Source organism: Lagenorhynchus albirostris, chromosome 2, assembly GCF_949774975.1.
Source record: "Lagenorhynchus albirostris chromosome 2, mLagAlb1.1, whole genome shotgun sequence".
Classification (NCBI taxonomy): Eukaryota; Metazoa; Chordata; class Mammalia; order Artiodactyla; family Delphinidae; genus Lagenorhynchus; species Lagenorhynchus albirostris.
In genome coordinates, this window is record NC_083096.1 from 1,608,471 (window position 1) to 1,627,457 (window position 18,987).

Here is an 18,987-nt window from a genome sequence, read left to right on the forward strand (position 1 = left end):
TGGGGGAGCGGGGAGAGTGGCCAGCCACGAACGCAGAGCGGTCAGGGCACAGGTCAGGAGGGCCTCGCGAGGCCACTGTAAGGATGGCTGTAGGGACTCGCTTTTGCTCTGTAAGGGATGGAGCCCTGGGTAGGTTCCCGGTAAAACAGTGGCAGGTGGTCTGTTTTGTTCAACAGAATCACCCTGGCCGTTGAGTTGAGACTAGTTGAGACTAGAGGGATGGTGTGGAGTGTGGCAGGGGGTGCACGGTAATAACCCCAGGGAGGGGTGATGGGGGCTGGGACCAGGGCAGGTAGGAGAAAGCGCTCAGACTCTGTATCTATGCGGAAGGCAGGACCAAGAAGGGAGAGCAGTGAGCTGGGTGTGAGAGAACACAGAAGCGCAGATGTGGAGCCTGAGGGACTGCACTAGTGGGTGGGGCGGGTCTGGGGCTGGCAGCAGAGTCCGAGGGAGCGCAGCTGGGACGCCTACGAGGCATCAAAGTGGAAATGTCACCGGGCAGCTGGATTTAAGAGTTGGGAATTCAGGGGTGGGATCCGGGACTTGCTGACACACCGGTGGGCCTAGAGGTCTGCCGTGGCTCTCCTGAACGGTCAAGAGCCCCAGACAATGTCCTGGCCCCCATCCAGCTCCAGGCCCCTCAGGGAGGCAGGTCTCAAAAGGGACAGGCACGCAGAGACCAGAGCTGCGACTGGGCGGCCAGGAGTGGGCAGACTCGTGCCGATCAGTGAGTCGCCAGCGAGGGCTGGGCAACCAAGCACCATCACCTCTGAGCCGCTGGGAGCTGAGACAGAGCCCCTTCCTGGGCTGACTCACCTGCTAAGTTAGGGTTCCAAGAGACACGGTCAGCCAATGGTGAAAAGGTGACCTTGTTGGGAGGTGAGTCCATCTGCACACTCGGGGCGGCAGCCAGGGCGGGCTGCGGAAAAGGAAAGGCAACTGGCTGAGCGGTGCCCCCTCCGGTCCCACTGCCGGCTCCCCGCTCCCTCCCCCTGGGAAGTGGGGACCCTCTGAAGGGCCCTGCTTCCTCCCCACCTCTCTGCATGTGGATGCTTCAGACTCAGAGGTGGCCTCCCATCCCTCTGCCTTGGGAGGCTCGCTGCTGAAATCCTGAAGCCCCCGACCCCTTGCCCAATTCATAATCCCATTCTGCCCTGCGGTTGGGGGGCTAACAGCCCCCAGATGTCTGCCCAGGTCCTGCCTGGGAGCAGGAGGGAAGTGCTGCCTGGCCGCGTCTCCCACGCTGGACACTGGGTCCCCAGCCGGGGTGCCCACTGCCCCTGCCCCCAGAGGACCCTCCAGGGGCCCGTCTCCTCCTGCCGCCCCGTCCTGCTCGCTGGACTTGGTTGCTCCCTTTGTCGGGGAGCTTCCCCCTCGGCATGCACCCTGGGGACACTGGTCACGCTTTCCCTGGGCCTCACTCCTTATAATGGTCTAAAACACAGAATCCACAAAATCTGGGCCGTGGTCCACGACTCAGTTTGGTGGAAGAGGTTCAGGTCTGAGATTGGGATGCTCACACTTTTCCAGAGACCCTGGGCTGTGTCCCCTCGGAGCCCACCCCAGAATGGAGCGCCCCGGCCCCCAAAGCCGCAGTCCCTGGAGCCCAGGGAGGGCAGAGGGCACAGTGAGGCCAGCCCACCCACGGGCACCTGCCCAGCCTCACGCCCTGCCCCGGGGCCGCCGCGAGGGCCGGCGGAAGGGACGCCGCACCTGACACTTGGTGCCTCAGCTCTGGGGCGCACGCCCATCCTGGGCATCGAGGCTCCAGGGGGCGCTGCGCTGGGTTCCAGAGCGGCCCCTGCAGGGCAGGCATGGAGGTAGCCGCTGCGAGCTGCCCTCCCCGCCCCGTTGTGACCTGGGCAGTCCAACCCCCACGCCCCCGACCTCATCCAGCTTTGGAGAAGAGGGGCTGTTTCTCCCCCCAGAACGGCTCTGAGGAGGCTCAGCCCCTCCCATCACTGAGCACAGTCTCGGAACCCCCAGGGGCTGCCGTGGCCCCGGGTCCTTCTCGGGGAGGGACCCCCAGAGCCCAGCTCCTCGGGCCCCGGGCGTAGGGGGACCAAGGAGCTTCAACTCCTGCTTCCATCCTGCCCGGGGACGCAGAGAGCTTCCCCCCCACCCCACCCCCTGCCCCCCAGGGACCTGGCCAGATCCTCTGCTCACGGAATTCAGCACAAAAGAACCTTCCTCACCAGCTCCGCCTCACAAAGACAGACTTTATTGGAGTAACTGGCACGGAAACCCCACCGCCGAGGACACAGCCACTTCCCAGGCGCACCAGGCATCACACAGGACCAGTAAGTCAACGCGAAGGACTCGCGGGCGTGGAGGGCGCGCTCCGCGAGGACCCGGGGCGGCAGGGGGCAGAGGCTGCGCTCAAGGGCAACGCGCTCAGACACCCAGCGCCACGGAACAGCGCCCAAAGTCAACACGACGGGGCAGGTGCTCCCAAAGCCAGGATGCTGCGGGCCGGGAGCACAGGGATGCAGGCTTCCCCTCAGGCCCCTCCCTCCTCCCGACCCCTGGGCCGGGCCGCCCTGCCCCAGGCAGCGGGAGAACTGTGCCTCGTCCGGGCCAGGCCTCAAAGTTCTTAGAGCCTCGCTGTCTGTGTAGCCCCCGTCCTACAGACAGAGGATGCCACGTGGGCAAGGTCAGCGCTTGGTGCCTCCAAACCTCCCAGCCTCAGCTCAGCGGCTCTCTCCTGGGAGCAGGACCCCTATTTGGGGATCTGACCCGGCAGCAAAGGCCCAAGGATGAGAGCCCGGGACCACGGACGGTCTTAGCACGGCCAGCTTCCGGGCCTCAAGTCTCAGCACTAGGATGACTCATTAATACCCTGCAAGGCGGGTGTCCCCATGTCTGTAAAAACAAGGACTTGCCCTCCTTCAAGGAAATCCGGCCTCAGGGCAGCACAGCCGAGTGCGGGAAGGAGCAATGACACCCCCGGCCCTGGGAACGCGCCACAGGGGGCGCCCTTCCAGAAGCACATGTAAAGCGCTGGTTTTTAGGATGACGACGACGACGAAAAGACATCAGAGGAAGTGGGGCGGTGGCGGGGGGGGGGTGGGGGGGGAGCGGGCGGTGGCCTGCAAGCCCTCAAGAGGCCCAGAGAAGGTGGTCGGCTCCCGGCCAGGGCCTACGGATGCTCCAATCTGGAGAGGCCTCCAGCCCAAGGCTCCTGGGTCTGGGTCGACGCTGGGAGCCTCAGGACAAGGGCGCACGCAGTGACAGGGGCCCCTACAAGGAAGTCACGGGGTCAGGAAAAGAGCAGAGCCCAGGAAGACAAGACTCCGCCAGGACACGCTGACCTTTAACCTAGCTCGGTGCGTGCATCACAGAGCACATCACAGAGGGGACGACTCGCCCCCAGCCCGGGCACCCCTACAGCCTGAGAGCTGGGAAATGCGGGAGGGAGGTGCAGCCCCCAGCGGCAGTGGGGCAGGAGGGCCAGGGGCTGTTCTCTGGGGATGCGTCCCCTACCACACGTCTTGCACACGGAGACAGGTGCTGTTAGTCAGAGGCAAGGCCTCGAGTCCAGTAGGCCTGTCTCTGGGGAATAAAGCACTGTCATATTACAGGGATCTTGGGGACAGACCACAAATATAAATCCATAGGCCAGAGCTTCTGAACAAAAACTGGTAAAAAAAAAAAAAAAAAAAGTCTCAGCTCCAGGTCATCGACCTGCGATGGGGGAGGAGAGCCGAAGAGGGCTTCAAGGGTGGGCGGTCGCAGCCCCAGCCCCGCTGGGAAGCAGTCTCTTCGGCCTGCCGGCCACGGTGTCCGGAGCCCAGGGTCACACCTGGCTGATGATCTCTCCATTCTCAGGTACAAACACTTGCACGGGGGCCCCCTCAGGTGATCTCCGGAGCACACACACGGTGGGCACCTGCCAGGGCCAGGGGGGAAGGAGAGGTGGGTGAGCAAAGCAGGTAGAGACAGCAGGACAGCAAGCCCGGCCACACCATCCTTGTCCCCTAAGGACGCTGACCAGTGGCAGCACCGGCCCAGCCACTCAGCCCTCGCCTCCGCGGCAGGCTCTCTGTGCCCTCGTCCATGTCCACTCCAGCTTTCTTTGGGGTGTGACAGGCACCCTGACCTTTGCTCCCCCCCACCCCATCCCCCCCAGCTCACTTCTCATCACCCTCCCCGTCTGGCAGGTTGGGATGGGCTGGGCCCGGGCCAAGGACAGGTCCAAGCTCGCAGGCATGGAAAGGCACGTCAGCTGGAGGGTGCGGCCTGGGACTGCGGCCAGGGTGCTGCCAGGCCCAGGATACCAGCTGCAGCCCAGAGAACTGGGGGCGGGGGAGGGAGGTGCAGCTGGGCCCGGCCAGAATCTTGGGTCTCAAAGCAGCAGCCTGCCGGGGGCTTCTGGAGCACACCCCCTGCAGAGCCCTCCTTCCCAGGGAGCAATAAAGAAAGGCTCACTCAGCACTTCCCTGGCAGTCCAGTGGTTAAGACTCAGCACTCCCAGTGCAGGGGGCACGGGTCCGCTCCCTGGTCGGGAAACTACGATCCCACATGCCACGCAGCCGAAAAAAAAGCTCATGTACGGTCCCCCTCTTCCAGAAAGAAAAAACTGGGCACAGAAATCAAGAGTGGCCATGCTACCTCACGTCGGGGTGCTCCACCTATATGCTGCCCACCAACTCGGTCCCCGACCTCGGTGGGCCCCAGGTGATAATAACACCACGTATTAGTACTTTCTATGCATTGCTCTAATCATTTCACACATATTAACTCATTTCAAGTTCTTACTGCCCCTCTGTGATGGGTCCTTTAAGACTCCCATTTTATAGAGAGCGTGACAGAGGATCAGGGGAGTTAATAAACCTGCCCAGTGCTGGCAGAGCTGAGACTTGAACCGGGGCCTGCGCCCTTAGCCATCAGTCACCCTGCTTCTCAGCTGGGCGGCGGGAGGGGAGTGGGGCGCAGTAGCTGGCTGACAGGCAGTCACAGGTTATGGCCCCTGCATACACACTGCCAGACTCTCCCTCCGTCCTGGGCACTCAAGTCGGGAGACTGGGGGGTGATGGGGATTGGCCTTATGGTTATAAATAGAGGCCTATCTGTTTTGTAGATCATCGGTGGAGCCACTAGGAAAAAAGGTCTTAGGTGTCTGGGAGGGTCACCTCCACTGGCGCACGTGGACACGCGCTCTAGAGCTAAACGCGCAGGCGAACTCAGGAGGCCGCCAGGGGAGTCTTCCTGCGGGCCTTCCAGAGCCGCGAGGAAATGCTCTGGGGCCTATTCCTCCGAGCTGAAAGCTGCCCGGCCACCGGACTGCAGGCCTTGCGCCTGCGCCCCAGCGCCGGATCGCGGGACCTGGGAGGGCCGGACCCGTGCGCGTACCTGTGTGCGCGCGAAGCTTTCGGCGCCAGGCGGCAGGCTGCGCACGCGGAAAGCCCCCTGGCGGTCCAGCGAGTGGGGGCGTGAGCTCCGGAGCCGGGCCCGCTCGTGCCACGACTTGAGCTCCTCGGACACGGCCGCCTTGCTGAGCCCGCGGCCCGCGGGGCTGTCGCGCAAAGAGGGCGTCCGGACCACGCGGCCGTGGGCGGGCGGTGGGCGCTGCCAGCGCGGGGCGGCCGCGTCCTCGCCGCGGCCCGGGCCCCACTCGACCCACTGGCCGGGCGGCGGGCGGCCCTCAGCCAGCACCAGGTAGCGCGCGGCCCTCAGGCAGGCGGGGGGAGGCCGGAGTCGGGGGCCGCGGGGCACGCGCGGGCGGGGCGGCGCGGGCGGGGACAGTGGCCGCAGGAAGGAGATGTCGGGGCTGCTGCTGCCGGGGGGCGTCGGGTGCGACAGGCTGGAGGCGTCGGAACCGCTGTCCTCGGAGCACGAGTGGCAGGCGGGGCACGGCACGGGAGCGGGTGCAGTCACCGTGTAGTAAGTGGGGCGGCGGCGCGGGAGGGCGCTGCGACCCCTGCCGTCGGGGCCCGCGCGGAAGGGGTCGGTCCTATGGAGAGAAGAGGGGGCTCTGAGCCAGCCCTGCCTGGGCGGCGGGGAAGGCATCGCGCGTGCGCGGCCTCGGCCACGCCTCCCCACGTGCCCACAGCCTCCTGGCCCGGCTCGCCCTACACGCCCCTCCTGCACCCCACACCACTGCTCCACTGCACGCTGGGGTTTGGGTCACGGAGGCCACCCACGGCTGCCTCCTGTTCTCAGCCATCTCAGGTGCGAGGCGTCCAGTGGCATTTCATCCACACAATCTGAACGGGCGGACGCCGTCAAGCGTCCGAGGTGAAGGCGTGAAGCTGGTGTGTGGCCCACCCCGAGGGGCTACCAGTGAAGAGAGGAGAGGGCGGGCCCCTCTACAGCCAAGGGCAGAGGCCTCAGGAGAAACCGCCCTGGGGCATCTGCATCCTGGACTTGCCGCCTCCCAGTCTGGAGGCGGTGGTTTGTGTCCAGCTGCGCTGTTCTATATGGCAGCCCCAGCCGGCTAGGACAGGGTGGCCGCATGCAGGTGGCCCTCCCCAGGGCACTAGCTCCGGACAGCCAGCGCGGCTGGAATCCAGCCTCCCTCTGCCAGCACCCCGGGAGCAGGCCTGTCCGTCCAGCGGGGGCGCCTTTCACTAATCTGCACAAAGGCCCTGTGTGTAAAAAGGCCCCCCAGTATGTAAACTATAAGATGCATTTCTGGACTCCAGCCCAGTGCTGCCCAGAAGCAAAGTTAACCTGATGGAAGAACCCAGCAATGTCCTGAGGGTGCCCTGGGCTGTAGGACGGTGTGGCCGACACTGCCTGTCGTAACTCTGGTCACCGGAACGAGCACCAAACAGCAGGGAACTTGGAAAGGAGCATTGAGTGGATTGTCATTATTCATGGGTTCTGTATTTGCAAATTCACCGACTGCTCAAATTGATTTATAGCCTCAAAATCAACGCTCCCGGCGCTTTCGTGGTCACGTGTGGACACACGCAGGGCCCAGCAGGCTTTCCCAGCCGAGGCTCTGAGTTCTGGGTTCAGCTCTCATACGATTCCCACAGTCTATTTAGTATCATGCTTTTCGTATTTTTGTGCGTTTTGTTGGTGATTTCAGTGTTTAAAATGGCCCCAAAGTTGATGCTGCAGGACCGTCTGGTGTCCTGAGCTCAAGGAAGCTGGGACGTGATTTACGGAGAAAATAACATGTTAGATGAGCTTCGTTCAGGCGTGAGATCTAGGGCTGTTGGCCCTGAGTTCAATGTTAATGAGTTGATGGTACGTATTAGATAAGGTGTCTTTAAACAGAAACCCCATAAAACAAGGTTACGTATGGATCAGTTGACAGACACGTTGTGACCAGAAGCTGTAACCCTGTGTGTCCCCGGGAGCAGCGGTTCAGCATTTGCACTTCACAGGACATAACTACCCAAGTAATGAGAATCAACTGTACGTCCGCTGAAAACGTGACCCGTCCATCGTCAAGAGACTAATAATAAAACAATCACAGACAACTGCAAAAGTATCTTCTAAGGTACACTCCTGCTCTCGCAGGAGAGTGTGCAGAGACGGGGAGAAAAGTGGAATCTGGTTGTGCAAAGAGACAAAACCGGAGTCTTTGGAAGAAAACACCTTGCTTCACAAGGGACTCGCCCTTGGCTTTGCTGGTTGGGGTGCAGCCTCTGTTGAGAGGTGCTTAAGAAAAGATCCCAAGGAGAAGCCACTGCACAAGCCATGTGTCACCCACGGGTGTCCCACATAATCCTGGAAGCCACCACCCTCCGAAGGTAAATTCTCAATGGTGGGTCTCGCCCCCTGCATCACTGGGGTGGCCTGTCTCTTACCTCAGGGGCTGTGACTGGCCCCTCCTGCCCTGCATCTCAGGGGTGGCCGGGGCACTGATGCGGCCCTGCCGCTGCCCAGCAACGTTGCGGACGGGGACCACGTAGCAGGAGGCAGGACTAGACTCGCTGGGCCCATCCTGCGGGGTGCTGGCCGGGCTGCTGGAGATTGGAGGGATTGGAGACAGGTCAGCAGCAGGAATGCCTCCATCCAGGGGCTCCGGTGTGCGGAGGGACGGACTCATGCCTCCCACCATCACACGCAGGATGGGGGTCTCCTGCACTGTGCGCCCCCCAGATCCCACCTGCTCCTGGCCCTCCCTTCCCCCCGCCTGACCTGGACTCGCTTCCGGGCTCGGAGGATTTCCTGGGCTTCTCGTAGGGGTGGTCCAGGCTCGTCTCCTTCCAGGGGCTGTTCTGGATGGGGGCCCGCTCCAGGCCCCCCGTGTCAAGGCCTGCTGGCTGCAGCCCCTCGAGGGTTTGGGGCGGGAGAGGCCGGGAAGGCGCATCTGGGGACTCTGGGGGAGGTTTTGGCACTTGAGATGCCTCTGCAGGTAAAGGAAGCCCGGGAGGGCAGTGGTGGGGGAACCAGCCCAACCAGAACCTCCGTGGCCTGTACCTGGCCCGCCCTCCCGTGGCTGCCAATCTGGCAGTGCCAGGCCATGGCTCTGGGCCCAGATGCTTCTAAACACTTTATTCTCCTTTCAGACTTACTCCTTACAGCTCCATTTTATACCTGCCTCCTACAGGAAGCCTCCCCAGATTGACTCTCTTGGCTCACATGACTCCCCTCTCTAACCTTTATTCCTGATGCCATATCTGCAGCTAACCTCCTGTTTCCCTATTCTTCCTCTCACGCTGTGCCCACGTGTGCTGTTGCCTTACTGGCCTGGGCCCTCCCCTGGGCAGGACCTCACCACCCTCTTGGCCCACCTTGACCCCTCAGCATCGTTAGGGTTTGTCACCAGGGTTCTCAATCTACGGACTTGTGTTTTCTCCCTCAGTGCTACCCTGTTTTCACAAAGGGCAATGACCGTGGCCCGATGGCTGAGGCTCTGACGGGTGCGTATTGACGTAAAGGCTAAGTCCCAGGCAAAGGCAGGGAGGCCCGGGGCCCAAGGCTCTGCTGGATTCCCCTTCCCCTCCCGGTCACGATGACCGAGCACCTGGACCGGCAAAGCGTCGGCACATCCCCCCTCTCACCCACGCACAGGGCGCACAGGTGGAGCGGACGCTGAGCCCAGCCCGGCTCCCGCCTCCTTTAGCTCACTGAGAACTCACAGCCAATGCCGCCCAAGCCCCGAGTTCTCGCGGAGGAGCCCAGCGCTCACAACAGCCCCTAAACCGCCCTCTCACCTTCCTCACGGAGAAGCCCGTCCAACAGGGAGCTGTCATCTGAGGCGCCGTGCTCTGGGGGGGGCCAAAGGAGAGAGGAAGAGGTGAAGAAATCCCCCCGCAGAGCTGGGGCATCAGCAGTGCTGAGCAGCTGCCCCGCCCCCTTCCTGATAGCATCCCTTATCGGGAGATACCAACCACGTGTTCAGTTCTGTGCTAGGTGTGAATTTATCACTTGGAAGGAGAAAATAAAAGTCAGCAAATAGGAGTGAGGAGACAGGAAACTCCATTTTAATCCTGGCTCTGCCTTTAGTTTTGTAACCTCGAATAAGCCACTTCAACACTCTGGGCCTCCGTTTCCCCATCTATTAAAAAAAAAAAAAAAAGCCAGGCCTTCCTCTGGCGGGGTTTCCAGGCAGTGGAGGGGAAGGCAGAGAGTCATTTTGGAAGGCCCCCGGGGTAAAGAGATTTTTGCTAACTGTTGTATAGTCTTCTGATACCATAAATACAGCTCAACTCAAGCACCCGCGAATCTGAGAACCCCTGCATTACCAGCGAGAGTGGGAATTGCAGCTATGGGGTCGTGGGCTCTCACAGTTCAAGTGAGAGTGGCCGTCCGGGTCAGGAAGGTCCTTCCCTGGTGACAGGACAGCCGCCTAAGGACATGGAGGACGGTCCTTCTGCATGGGCAGCAGCAGTCTGGACCCAGGAAGACAGAGGACTCAAGTTTACCATTGTCCCTAAAACACTGAAACTTCAGATACTCGGTCTACACCTAACATGACCCGGAGGGAACTCACAAAGCATTTTCAACTAGATTTGAGAACGCGGGTGAGGGCAAACTGACAATAGCTAATTATTTCTCTTGGGCTTTTCTAAGCGCCTTATATACGTGAATTCACGGGATCCTCATAACAACCGTGTACGGTGAGATGACCATCTCCCCGTAGCAGCTCAGGACACAGAGGCTTGGAGGAGCTGATTACATAGCTTAGGTCAAACCGCCGGAAGGTGGTTGAGTCACATTCACACCCAGACCGTCTGACCAGAGTCTGGCCCTTCACCACCACCATTTATGGGCTCTCCTGTTAGCTGGCCTTTCATGCAGAGGTCATTAACCAGAAAATTCTAAGAAAAGTAGATTCCGTTTCCAGCCATCTGAAAATCCTCTATAACAGGGATTGGCTGCTGGCAGGCCTGTGGGACAAATCCAGTTAACTGGATTTTTTTTGGCCACACCGCGAGGCATGCGGGATCTTAGTTCCCTGACCCGTGCCCCCTGCAGTGGAAGCACAGAGTCTTAACCGCTGGACCACCAGCGAAGTCCCTTAAAAAAAATTTTTTTTTCTGGCTGGTTTTATAAATAAAGTTGTATTGAAACACAACTGTGGGTTTGTTTACGTAACGTCTGGCTGCTTTCATGATACGGTGGCCAAGCTGAGTAGTAATGATGGAGGCCACATGGCCCACGAGCCTAAAACGTTTACTCCCTGGACCTTTACAGAAGTTTGTCAACGTTTGCTCCTCAATTTAAACGAGACAGAACCTTTACACAGAGCAGTCTGTAAACATGCAGGGTCGGCTGCCCACGGAGCAGCCCGGGCTTTAAGGTTCAACTGGGGAGACGTGCTCTTACCTAATGCTGGTTCCCAGCCTCTGATCTTTAACAAAAACCTGGGGAACCGAGATGTTTATGTTTCACAAATGTCAACTGGAAGAAATTGTGGGACTGTCACTGTCACGGTCCAGGGATGCCGGGGTCGGGGGCTGGGTATAGTCACGTGTTTGGAGTTTGAATATATGGTCTGGGAAGACAGCCATCAGCCCCGGCGGCTGAATCACAGGTGGTCCATGGGGGCTGCTTGCTGTCTTGGCCACGCTGCCGCACGGCCCCGCAGCGGCAGGCGGACACCCCAGGCAGAGGCCGTGCAAACGCTGGGCACCCTCAAAGCCTGCACCGCCCCGTGCAGCAACCATGGCTGCACGGGCTATTTTAGATTAAATTAAAATTTCAGTTTCTCAGCCGCATGGGTCACAGTCCAAGTGTTCAACAGTCTCATGCAGTGAGTGCTGCCGTATTGGACAGCACAGATCTGGAACGTTTCATCATGCAAGAGCTCCTACCAGCGTTGCCAGCACGGGCGCCGCTAATCAACAAAAGCGTCCTGAGCACCTGTTACGTCAGCTCGGTGCTGGGGGGCCTTTCTCATCAGGCTCCCTGTGGTCGATTCGCCCCGCAGCTGACCGCTCCCACCACCTGCAGAGGACAAGCTAATGGCTCCCACCTGGTAGAATTAGGTTCCAAACTGAGTAACCTTCCTGCGGAGACCAAGAGGGTGGGTGGATTTTTCTAACTTTTTTTGGGTTAGTTTGTTTGCTTTTTTTTTTCCTCTTTAATTCAAAACACCTTTCAGCTACTAATTATTTTTTCATACATCTTTATTGCTAGTTAACTATTAATCCCTCTCTACTTCCTGCTTTCAGGGCGAGCCCAGCTGGGCAGATGGCCAAGAGCAGGAATTACCTGTCTAGAACCACCTCCTCCTGGGCTCCCAGGAGAAGACATTGCAACCAGGACCTCAGGCCTCGTCAACACAGGACACTAGACCCGGGACCTCAGGCCTCATCGACACAGGACGTTAGACCCAGGACCTCAGGCCTCATCGACACAGGACGTTAGACCCAGGACCTCGGGCCTCATCGACACAGGACGTTAGACCCAGGACCTCGGGCCTCATCACCACAGCACACTAGACCCAGGACCTCAGGCCTCATCGACACAGGACGTTAGACCCAGGACCTCAGGCCTCATCACCACAGCACACTAGACCCAGGACCTCAGGCCTCGTCGACACAGGACACTAGACCCAGGACCTCAGGCCTCGTCGACTCAGGACACTAGACCCAGGACCTCAGGCCTCGTCGACTCAGGACACTAGACCCAGGACCTCAGCCCTCGTCAACACAGGACACTAGACGCAGGACCTCAGGCCTCATCAACACAGGACACTAGACCCAGGACCTCAGGCCTCGTCGACTCAGGACACTAGACCCAGGACCTCAGGCCTCGTCGACACAGGACACTAGACCCAGGACCTCGGCCTGGTCAGGCCAGGGCTGCAGGTGGAGAGCAGAGCTGCCTCTCTGATCAGGAGGGTGGAAGCAGTCGCATGGCCAAGCCCCTTCCCCACAGCTGTTTCCCCTGGACTAAGTGCCCCCTCCCGCGGATGGCTGGCCAAGCCCCGGGCGTGTCCTGGCCTGCTCCCCACTCCCAACAAGCAGCCTCATCGTCGCAATGATAGGAGCAGAGCCACAGCCCTACACCGTCCACCACCCCACACGGCAGGCCTGTGGTCAGAGGAGCCCACAGGGCGGTGTGAGGCCAGACGGGACACAGGAGGGGCTGGGACACACAGACGGGGCACAGCCCCCCGGGCCCCTGCCACCAGGACGGCAACGAGCCCTCGGGGGCTTCCGTGCCCAAGTCAGCAGCTGCCTTTCAAGGGGAGCTCGCATCCTGGGCCCTGTCAGGAACAGCGGGAGGACGGAGGCCCCTCTCCACCAGAGCCGGTCGGCCGTCCTGCCTGGGTCGCCCCGTCGCCCGGGGTTACTGGGTCAGCTGTCGCGTGGAGGCATCTCCTCCCTCGTCCTCCACCCCTGGCTGCTGGGGGGGACCTGGGAGGCGTCTGGACTCACCCTAAATTAGAGGCCACGTGCCCAACCGGGGCAGGAGGCAGCCTTGGCACAAAGCTGACCTGAGGGGCAGGGGTGGGAGCTGGGGAGCCCAGGTGGAGGCCCCAGATCCGGTTCAGCCCAGGGCCCAGCTCCCTCACACGCACGGGAGGCCTGGGAACCAGGAGAGGCCTGGGGGAGGGCGAGCCCAATGCCCTGGCGCCGGAACGGAAGGGAGGCCTCCAAGGACCGACCCGACAGGTTGGGCTCGGGTCAGGAGAAAGAAAAAGCCACACGCGAGGGCCCAGAACCACTTGCTGGAAGAGGAACCGGCCTGGACGCACGATGTCCACTGACGCCTGGGCCTGGACGACTCGCTAGGTGCCGCACAGTCAGCGGGCGCTGGACCCCGGGCTCAGGGACTAGACTAAGAGGCACAGTAACTAGAGAACAGAGCGCGGGGCCCCAGTCCTGACTGGGCGGTTCTAGGTACTTCAGGGACGGTGGGTGTGCACTTCCACCAGAGCATCCGCCGCGGCCCTGCAGCAGTGCAGCGAGCAGATATGCACAGAATGTGGGCCCTCGGCCGTGCTCACGGGACCACCTGCCCTGTGGGCCTGGGATCGGAGGGCTGGACAAGCCCTCGAGATAAGCTGAGGTCAGCCTGGGGGTGGTCCGGGAGGCCTCCTGCAGGGCGTGGATTCCGAGGGAGGAGTGGGTTGTTTTCTAAGGAAATGGGGAGGGTCTCAGGGGAGGGTGATGACTGGGCTGAGGCTTGTGGGGTTGCCACGGGTCAGGATGGGGTGGGGCGGACCGGGGAAGCAGGTTTCCCTCGACGACGGGACGGGACGGATGGGTCTGGGACCGGCCGCTGCTCACCTGGGCCTGGGGCCAGGGTGGGAGGGGCCCCGTTGCCTCGCTGCCACTCCCCCAGGCAGCGCTGCAGGTCCCGCAGCTTCTTCTCTTCCTGCTGCACCGCGTGCTTCCGCTGCCGGCGCGCCTGGCGGCCCAGGTTCCCCTCCCGGCACAGGCGCCGCGCGGCCTCGGCGATCTGCAGCTGCAGGGCCAGCTCCCTCTCCAGGCTGCTCAGTGGGTCCTGGGGGAGGACGCAGTGAGCGACACCGGAACGGCCCAGACCCCCAGCAGACGGCGGTGTCCAGGGCCCAGGCCTCCGAGCAGCTGGCCCAGGACCCACCCAGCAGCCTGACCCCGAGCCAGGCGGGGAGGGACTGAGGTGGACGCTTCCCTCCCACCCCAAAGGGCCAGGCAGACGAGCCACCCGTCACACCACGGGGAGGGACCCGAGGGTCCAAGCCACCCCACGGCCCTCCTCCCGTGCTGAGAAAGGGGAGGATGGCCCCAGGAGCCAGAGCGACCCGTCCACACAGGCCACTGCCTCTCCGGGCCGGCTGCGCTCTTGGCTGGCCTTCTGCCCTCAGGGGACTGAACCCCACGTCCTCCCTTGAGGTCCCAGCCCTGCCGGCACTGGCACGGCTTCCCTGAGGCCACGTGGGCTACACGTGGGCGGGTGCCCCTCGTCCACGCAGAGCCAAGCGGCCTGAGCTGTGTGATGCTAGAGCAGAGACCCCTGCGGAGGGGAAGCAAGGCCTGGGGACCACAGCCGCCAGCCTCGGGGAGCAGGGACGGCGCCCTGCAGCACCTCACCTCTCTGTGCAAGGCCCACTCGTCCAGTTTGTAAGCGGCTCCGATCCTGCGGCGGACCTTGGGGGCCTTCTCCCCCGGTCTGAAGGGGTACTCTGCAGGCAAGATGCCCGTCAGCTCCTGCGGGGGAAGCAAGTTCGTGCCAAGCCGCTCTCCACGCACCCAGCCCTTGGCCGAGCAGGAACAGCCCGTCCGGCGGGCCCTGGGTGACCTGTGCCGCCCTTCCCCAGAGGCCTCTGCCCATCTCCGCGCGTCCCAGCGTCCAGGGCTGTCCCTCGTCCGGGGATCTGCCCTGGCCTGGCTATGGTCCCCTGCAGCCCCTCCTCTGCCCGGCCGTATGCCTGGGCGCTGCGGGGAGAGCTGTCCCCTCGCTGTGCCATCCGGTGCCCCGTCGGACCCCCAGAACTTTCTCAGGGCCGGGCCTCCCACTCCTCGGCACTGACAGCCCCGCACGCGGCTCCAGCCCCCGGGGTTAAGCCCGCGCTTGTGCGTGGCGGGGGCCCAGCCTCACCGCTTCCCGCAGGCAGATCCTCCTCAGCTCCTCCAGGCAGGCCTCCAGCCGCGCCTCCAGGGCCCTCTGCTGCTTGCGCACCGCGTGGGTCAGCTCCTTCGCGGGGGCCACCGGGCTGTCGGGGCCTGCGGCGGGGCAGGGGCGCGCGCTCAGGGGAGCCTGTCCCGGGCGCCGCGGGACGCCCCCGGGGCTGACGGCGCACACGCGCGCTCAGGCGGCCTCGCCTGCCCAGGCTGTGGGCCGGCCGCCACAGCAGGCCGTGTCACACCCAAAAGGCGGCGTGTACCCCGGCGGCCCGACGGCACCGTTACGGCTCGGAGGGACGGGTGGCCCCTCGGCCGTGTGCGGTGAGGGCCAGGCTGTGGTCAGAGCCCATTCCTTCCCGCCCTTCCCTTCCCAGCCGCCACCCGTGGCAGGTGCCTTCTTCCTTGTCTGCTCCCCCACCCCTCTCTCACACACACATACACATGCATACACATATACACACACACACACACACACATATACACACACGCATACACACATACACACACACACTCACACACATGCCCACATGCACACACACATGCACACATATACACACAAACACACACATACATACACACACTCATACACTCGCACACACATATACACACATACACATACACACACATATAGACACACATACACGCACGCACACTCACACACATACACACACTCTCACACACATACACACACACACACTTACACACACACACACACACACACACACACACACTGCACGCGCATCTTCTCTCTCTGTCCAAACCAGACCCGACTGGGCCCATCGGCTGTGGCCAGCCTGAGCCACGGCCCCTTCCCGCGAACCAGATAAGAGTTTTCAGCTTCTTAGGAATCATGGGGCCAGAGCTGAACACGGCAGGTAGCTGTTCAGATAGGATTGGCACTCCAGGCCAGAGCCCCCACTCCCACCCAGGGAGGAAAACTCTCAGCCCTTCCAGGGTCTGCACCCCCCTTCCCCGCACAGTGGCCTCCCCGCCGCCCCCGCCTTGGGCCCCTCAGCCTGGCCGGGCCTGGAGCCTGGGACTCGAGGAGTTGGTGGGGTCGGGGGCGCCCAAAGCCCTCACCAGACTGCAGGATGATGCCGCTGTCGGTGTCGCTGACCTCATCCTTGCTCTCCATGGTGGACTTCTGGGAGGAGCGGGCACAGAGGAGGAGGGGCCGACACCCTTCCCAGCCTGGGCCAGGATGTGCAGGTGGCCTGGAGTTTCCCCAGCTTTTAAAAGAACAAAAAATGATACACGTAAACCCCCTTGCCTCCAAACAGAGCTGTTGAGTCAGGTGGGTGAGGGTGGGAGATGTGGCGTGAGGCCCATGCTTCCGGGGGAGTGAGTCTGGGATGGGGGTGTCAGTGCTAGGGGCGCTGCGGACAGAAGGCTCTGTGGGCCTCTCCAGCGCACCTGCCCTGGGCCCAGCCTGGGCCCCTGCCGCCTCCTTCCCAGAGAGGCCTCCGAGCCCAAGGGGTGACAGCAGTGGTGGCCACAGGGACCACGACACTGGGGAGAAAGCCCATGAGGACAGGAGCAAAGAGAGAGGATGGAAAGGAGGGAACAAGAAAAAGGTGGGAGGACAAGTCAAGGAGGAAGGGAAGGAGAGGAGGGAGGGGAAACGTCGGTGCCAGGAGGGAGGCACGGCTGACGGTCCTCAGCCCGAGACCCATCCCGCTGCCCCCGTGGGTGAGGGCACCGGGCACTCAGCCAGGCCCTGTCCCGAGGCCCACAGCCCAGGCTGCCTGCTGTCTGTCTACACCAGGCGGTCCACCCGAGGGCAGGTGCCCAAAGCCGTGAGCCAACTCCCGGGCCACCAGCTATGCCTGGGAGGCCCCTCGAAGGGGAGGGGGCCCGGACCTCACACCCCACAGCCGGGAGCGAGGCAGCGCGCACGTGCATGTGTGTTGGGCGCGTGCTGCCGGGGCTGGAGGGGTGACCAGAGCCGAAGCTGCCCCAAGATGGGAAGGAGACCACGGCCACTCTGCTTGCCCGGGCCGGGCGCACGTGTGCAGCTCAGGTAGAGTTCCAGGTGTGCGTCTGCCGGCAGCAGTCACCCCGGCCGCACCTGCTGGCGCCCCCTCTCTCCTCGCCAAGTCTGCACCCCTGCTCAGGGTCCCAGCTGGCCGGGGCCTGGCGGCGGCTGGCTGCAGCCAGGGTGGGGAGCGCGGGCGGGGCCCGGGCAGGCGGCCTGGAAGCCCAGCCACCTGCTCCCTGAGTCAGCCATTGAGCAACAGCGCAGAAGTCCTCCGGAGTCTCTGTCTGGAGCTTCTCCTGCTTCTCCTCAGGGCATCACTGCTGGGCAGGGGGGCTCCTCAGCCAGTGGGAGACAAGCTGAGCCCGCAGCCAGGCCCCTGGAGGAGGGACCGCTGATGGCCAGGCCCCAGGAGCACCTCTCTGCCCATGGACAGCTTTACAGACCTACAGAAACAGCACAGCCTATCAGAGCACCTTGGGCCTGTTAAAAACCTCGCCCTGAAAACAATAGGTACCTGCACTTTGGAGTTTCAGTTCTCCAAGGAAGTCTAGAGAGTGGAGGGGAGGATTTTTTTTTTTTTTAAAGTTTATATGGGGCCTTTGCGAAGATGCCAAGGAGAGAGCCTGGCCACACGTTCTGGGAACCGAGACCAGGGTACTGGGCGTGAGTTAGCTCTGCCCGGTTCACCCTCCCAAACCCTCATCCCTCCTGGAGATGGAGCGGGACAGGCGGCAGGCAGCTCCCCCGCCGCCCGCTGCAGAGCCCTGGGCAGCCTGTGGGCCTCCCCAGCAGCCAGGGGCAGGGCCCTGTCAGAGCAAGGAAGCAAGGCCGTCCTAGCACGTCTGCTTGGACGAGGGAGGGGGTGATGTGGGAGGGAAGCCATCCATTACTCACACTTACTAATTAATTATTAACCATTAAGGAGTCACCTTTGGAAGCTCTGACAACTCAGCCCTGCTTCTCATGCTGTTGCCTGTTGCAGAGTGAGCAGGAATTGCCGGGACCGAGGGGTGGCCCGGCAGAACGGCCCCCTCGGCCCCTTCCTCCCTCTGGCCAGGGTCGGGGGCAGGCCTGCTCCAAGTAGGGCACAAAGCACGGACCGGAGGTTGGAAGCCCCAGATTCCAGCCTGGATCCTGCCATCACCTATGTGATCTTAGGGGAGCTCACCTCACCTCACCTGGCTGGGCCTCCCGTCCTCACAGGCACGGTGACAACTGGACGGTACCCGGGGCCCTGGCCAGTCCCCACACTGAATCTGGATAGCGCCAGGTTGAGCAGGAAGGACCCACACGTGTGCGGCCCGCTCATCTGCCTCCCCGGGGGCGGCCCTCCGGCTTCGGGGACCCTGTCCCAGGGCCCGCAGGCTCCCGTGGGTGTTGAAGGCATGCCTTTCAGATACAGGCAGTTCTGGGAATATCCCCGCCTCTCCGCATGGGAACCCTCCCTGCCCTCCAGACCCGCAGCCCCAGGTGGCAAGCCCTATCCGTCCACCCCGAACAGAGAAAAAGAACGGAGAACAAGCAAACGAACGCAAACCCCCAGGAAAAGGCAGAGGAGGACAACAGGGGAGGAAGGAGAGCGCCGTGCACTTGCCCTCGGGCTGAGCCACTGGGACCCTCTCCCGTCACAAATGTGGCCCCAAAGGGAGGCCCTGGGACTCTCTCGTCCCAGCCTTCCCCGCTCCCTTGGAAACTGAGGCCTGGGAACTACAGTGCCGGGTCCCCATCCGAGCCCACCAGCACCCCCATCACCCCTGTGCCCTGTGGCTGACGGCCACCGCTGGGCCCCCCACCCCTAGGCCGGCTTGCCCTCGCCCCAAAGACCGGCTCCAGCTGCCCCACCCTCACCTGCTTCCAGCTCAGTCCAGGAGTCCGGGAAATGCCCCCTGGTCCCAAGTCAGGGGACCGAGGGGCCTGGCATGTCTCCTCAGGGTGTCCCAGGCCGCCCCGTGCTCTCTGGCCCACTTCCGCTCCCCACACCGATGGCCGGTGGCTGTCCCTCCCCTGGTCCCGCCTGTGTCCCTCCCAGGCTGCCCGGCCAGG

General features: G+C 62.5%; 1 protein-coding gene across 4 annotated transcripts; it reads right to left on the reverse strand.

Moving 5' to 3' along the window:
* Positions 1-2,208: 2,208 nt before the first annotated feature.
* INAVA (innate immunity activator) lies at positions 2,209-18,987 on the reverse strand. Of its 4 annotated transcripts, none has more exons than XM_060126612.1 (10): positions 18,793-18,987; positions 16,047-16,195; positions 14,941-15,065; positions 14,433-14,549; positions 13,647-13,863; positions 9,117-9,170; positions 8,098-8,308; positions 7,764-7,922; positions 5,353-5,953; positions 2,209-3,889 (listed from the first exon to the last, which is right to left on the reverse strand). In XM_060126612.1, exons 2-10 carry the CDS (start codon positions 16,099-16,101, stop codon positions 3,797-3,799), a joined length of 1,632 nt encoding a protein of 543 aa, XP_059982595.1. In that variant the 5' UTR covers positions 16,102-16,195; positions 18,793-18,987; the 3' UTR covers positions 2,209-3,796. The 4 variants fall into 4 exon arrangements, with proteins under 4 accessions (XP_059982595.1, XP_059982586.1, XP_059982608.1 ...); XM_060126603.1 differs by lacking the exon at positions 18,793-18,987 and adding an exon at positions 18,123-18,302; XM_060126625.1 differs by lacking the exon at positions 18,793-18,987 and adding an exon at positions 18,118-18,302.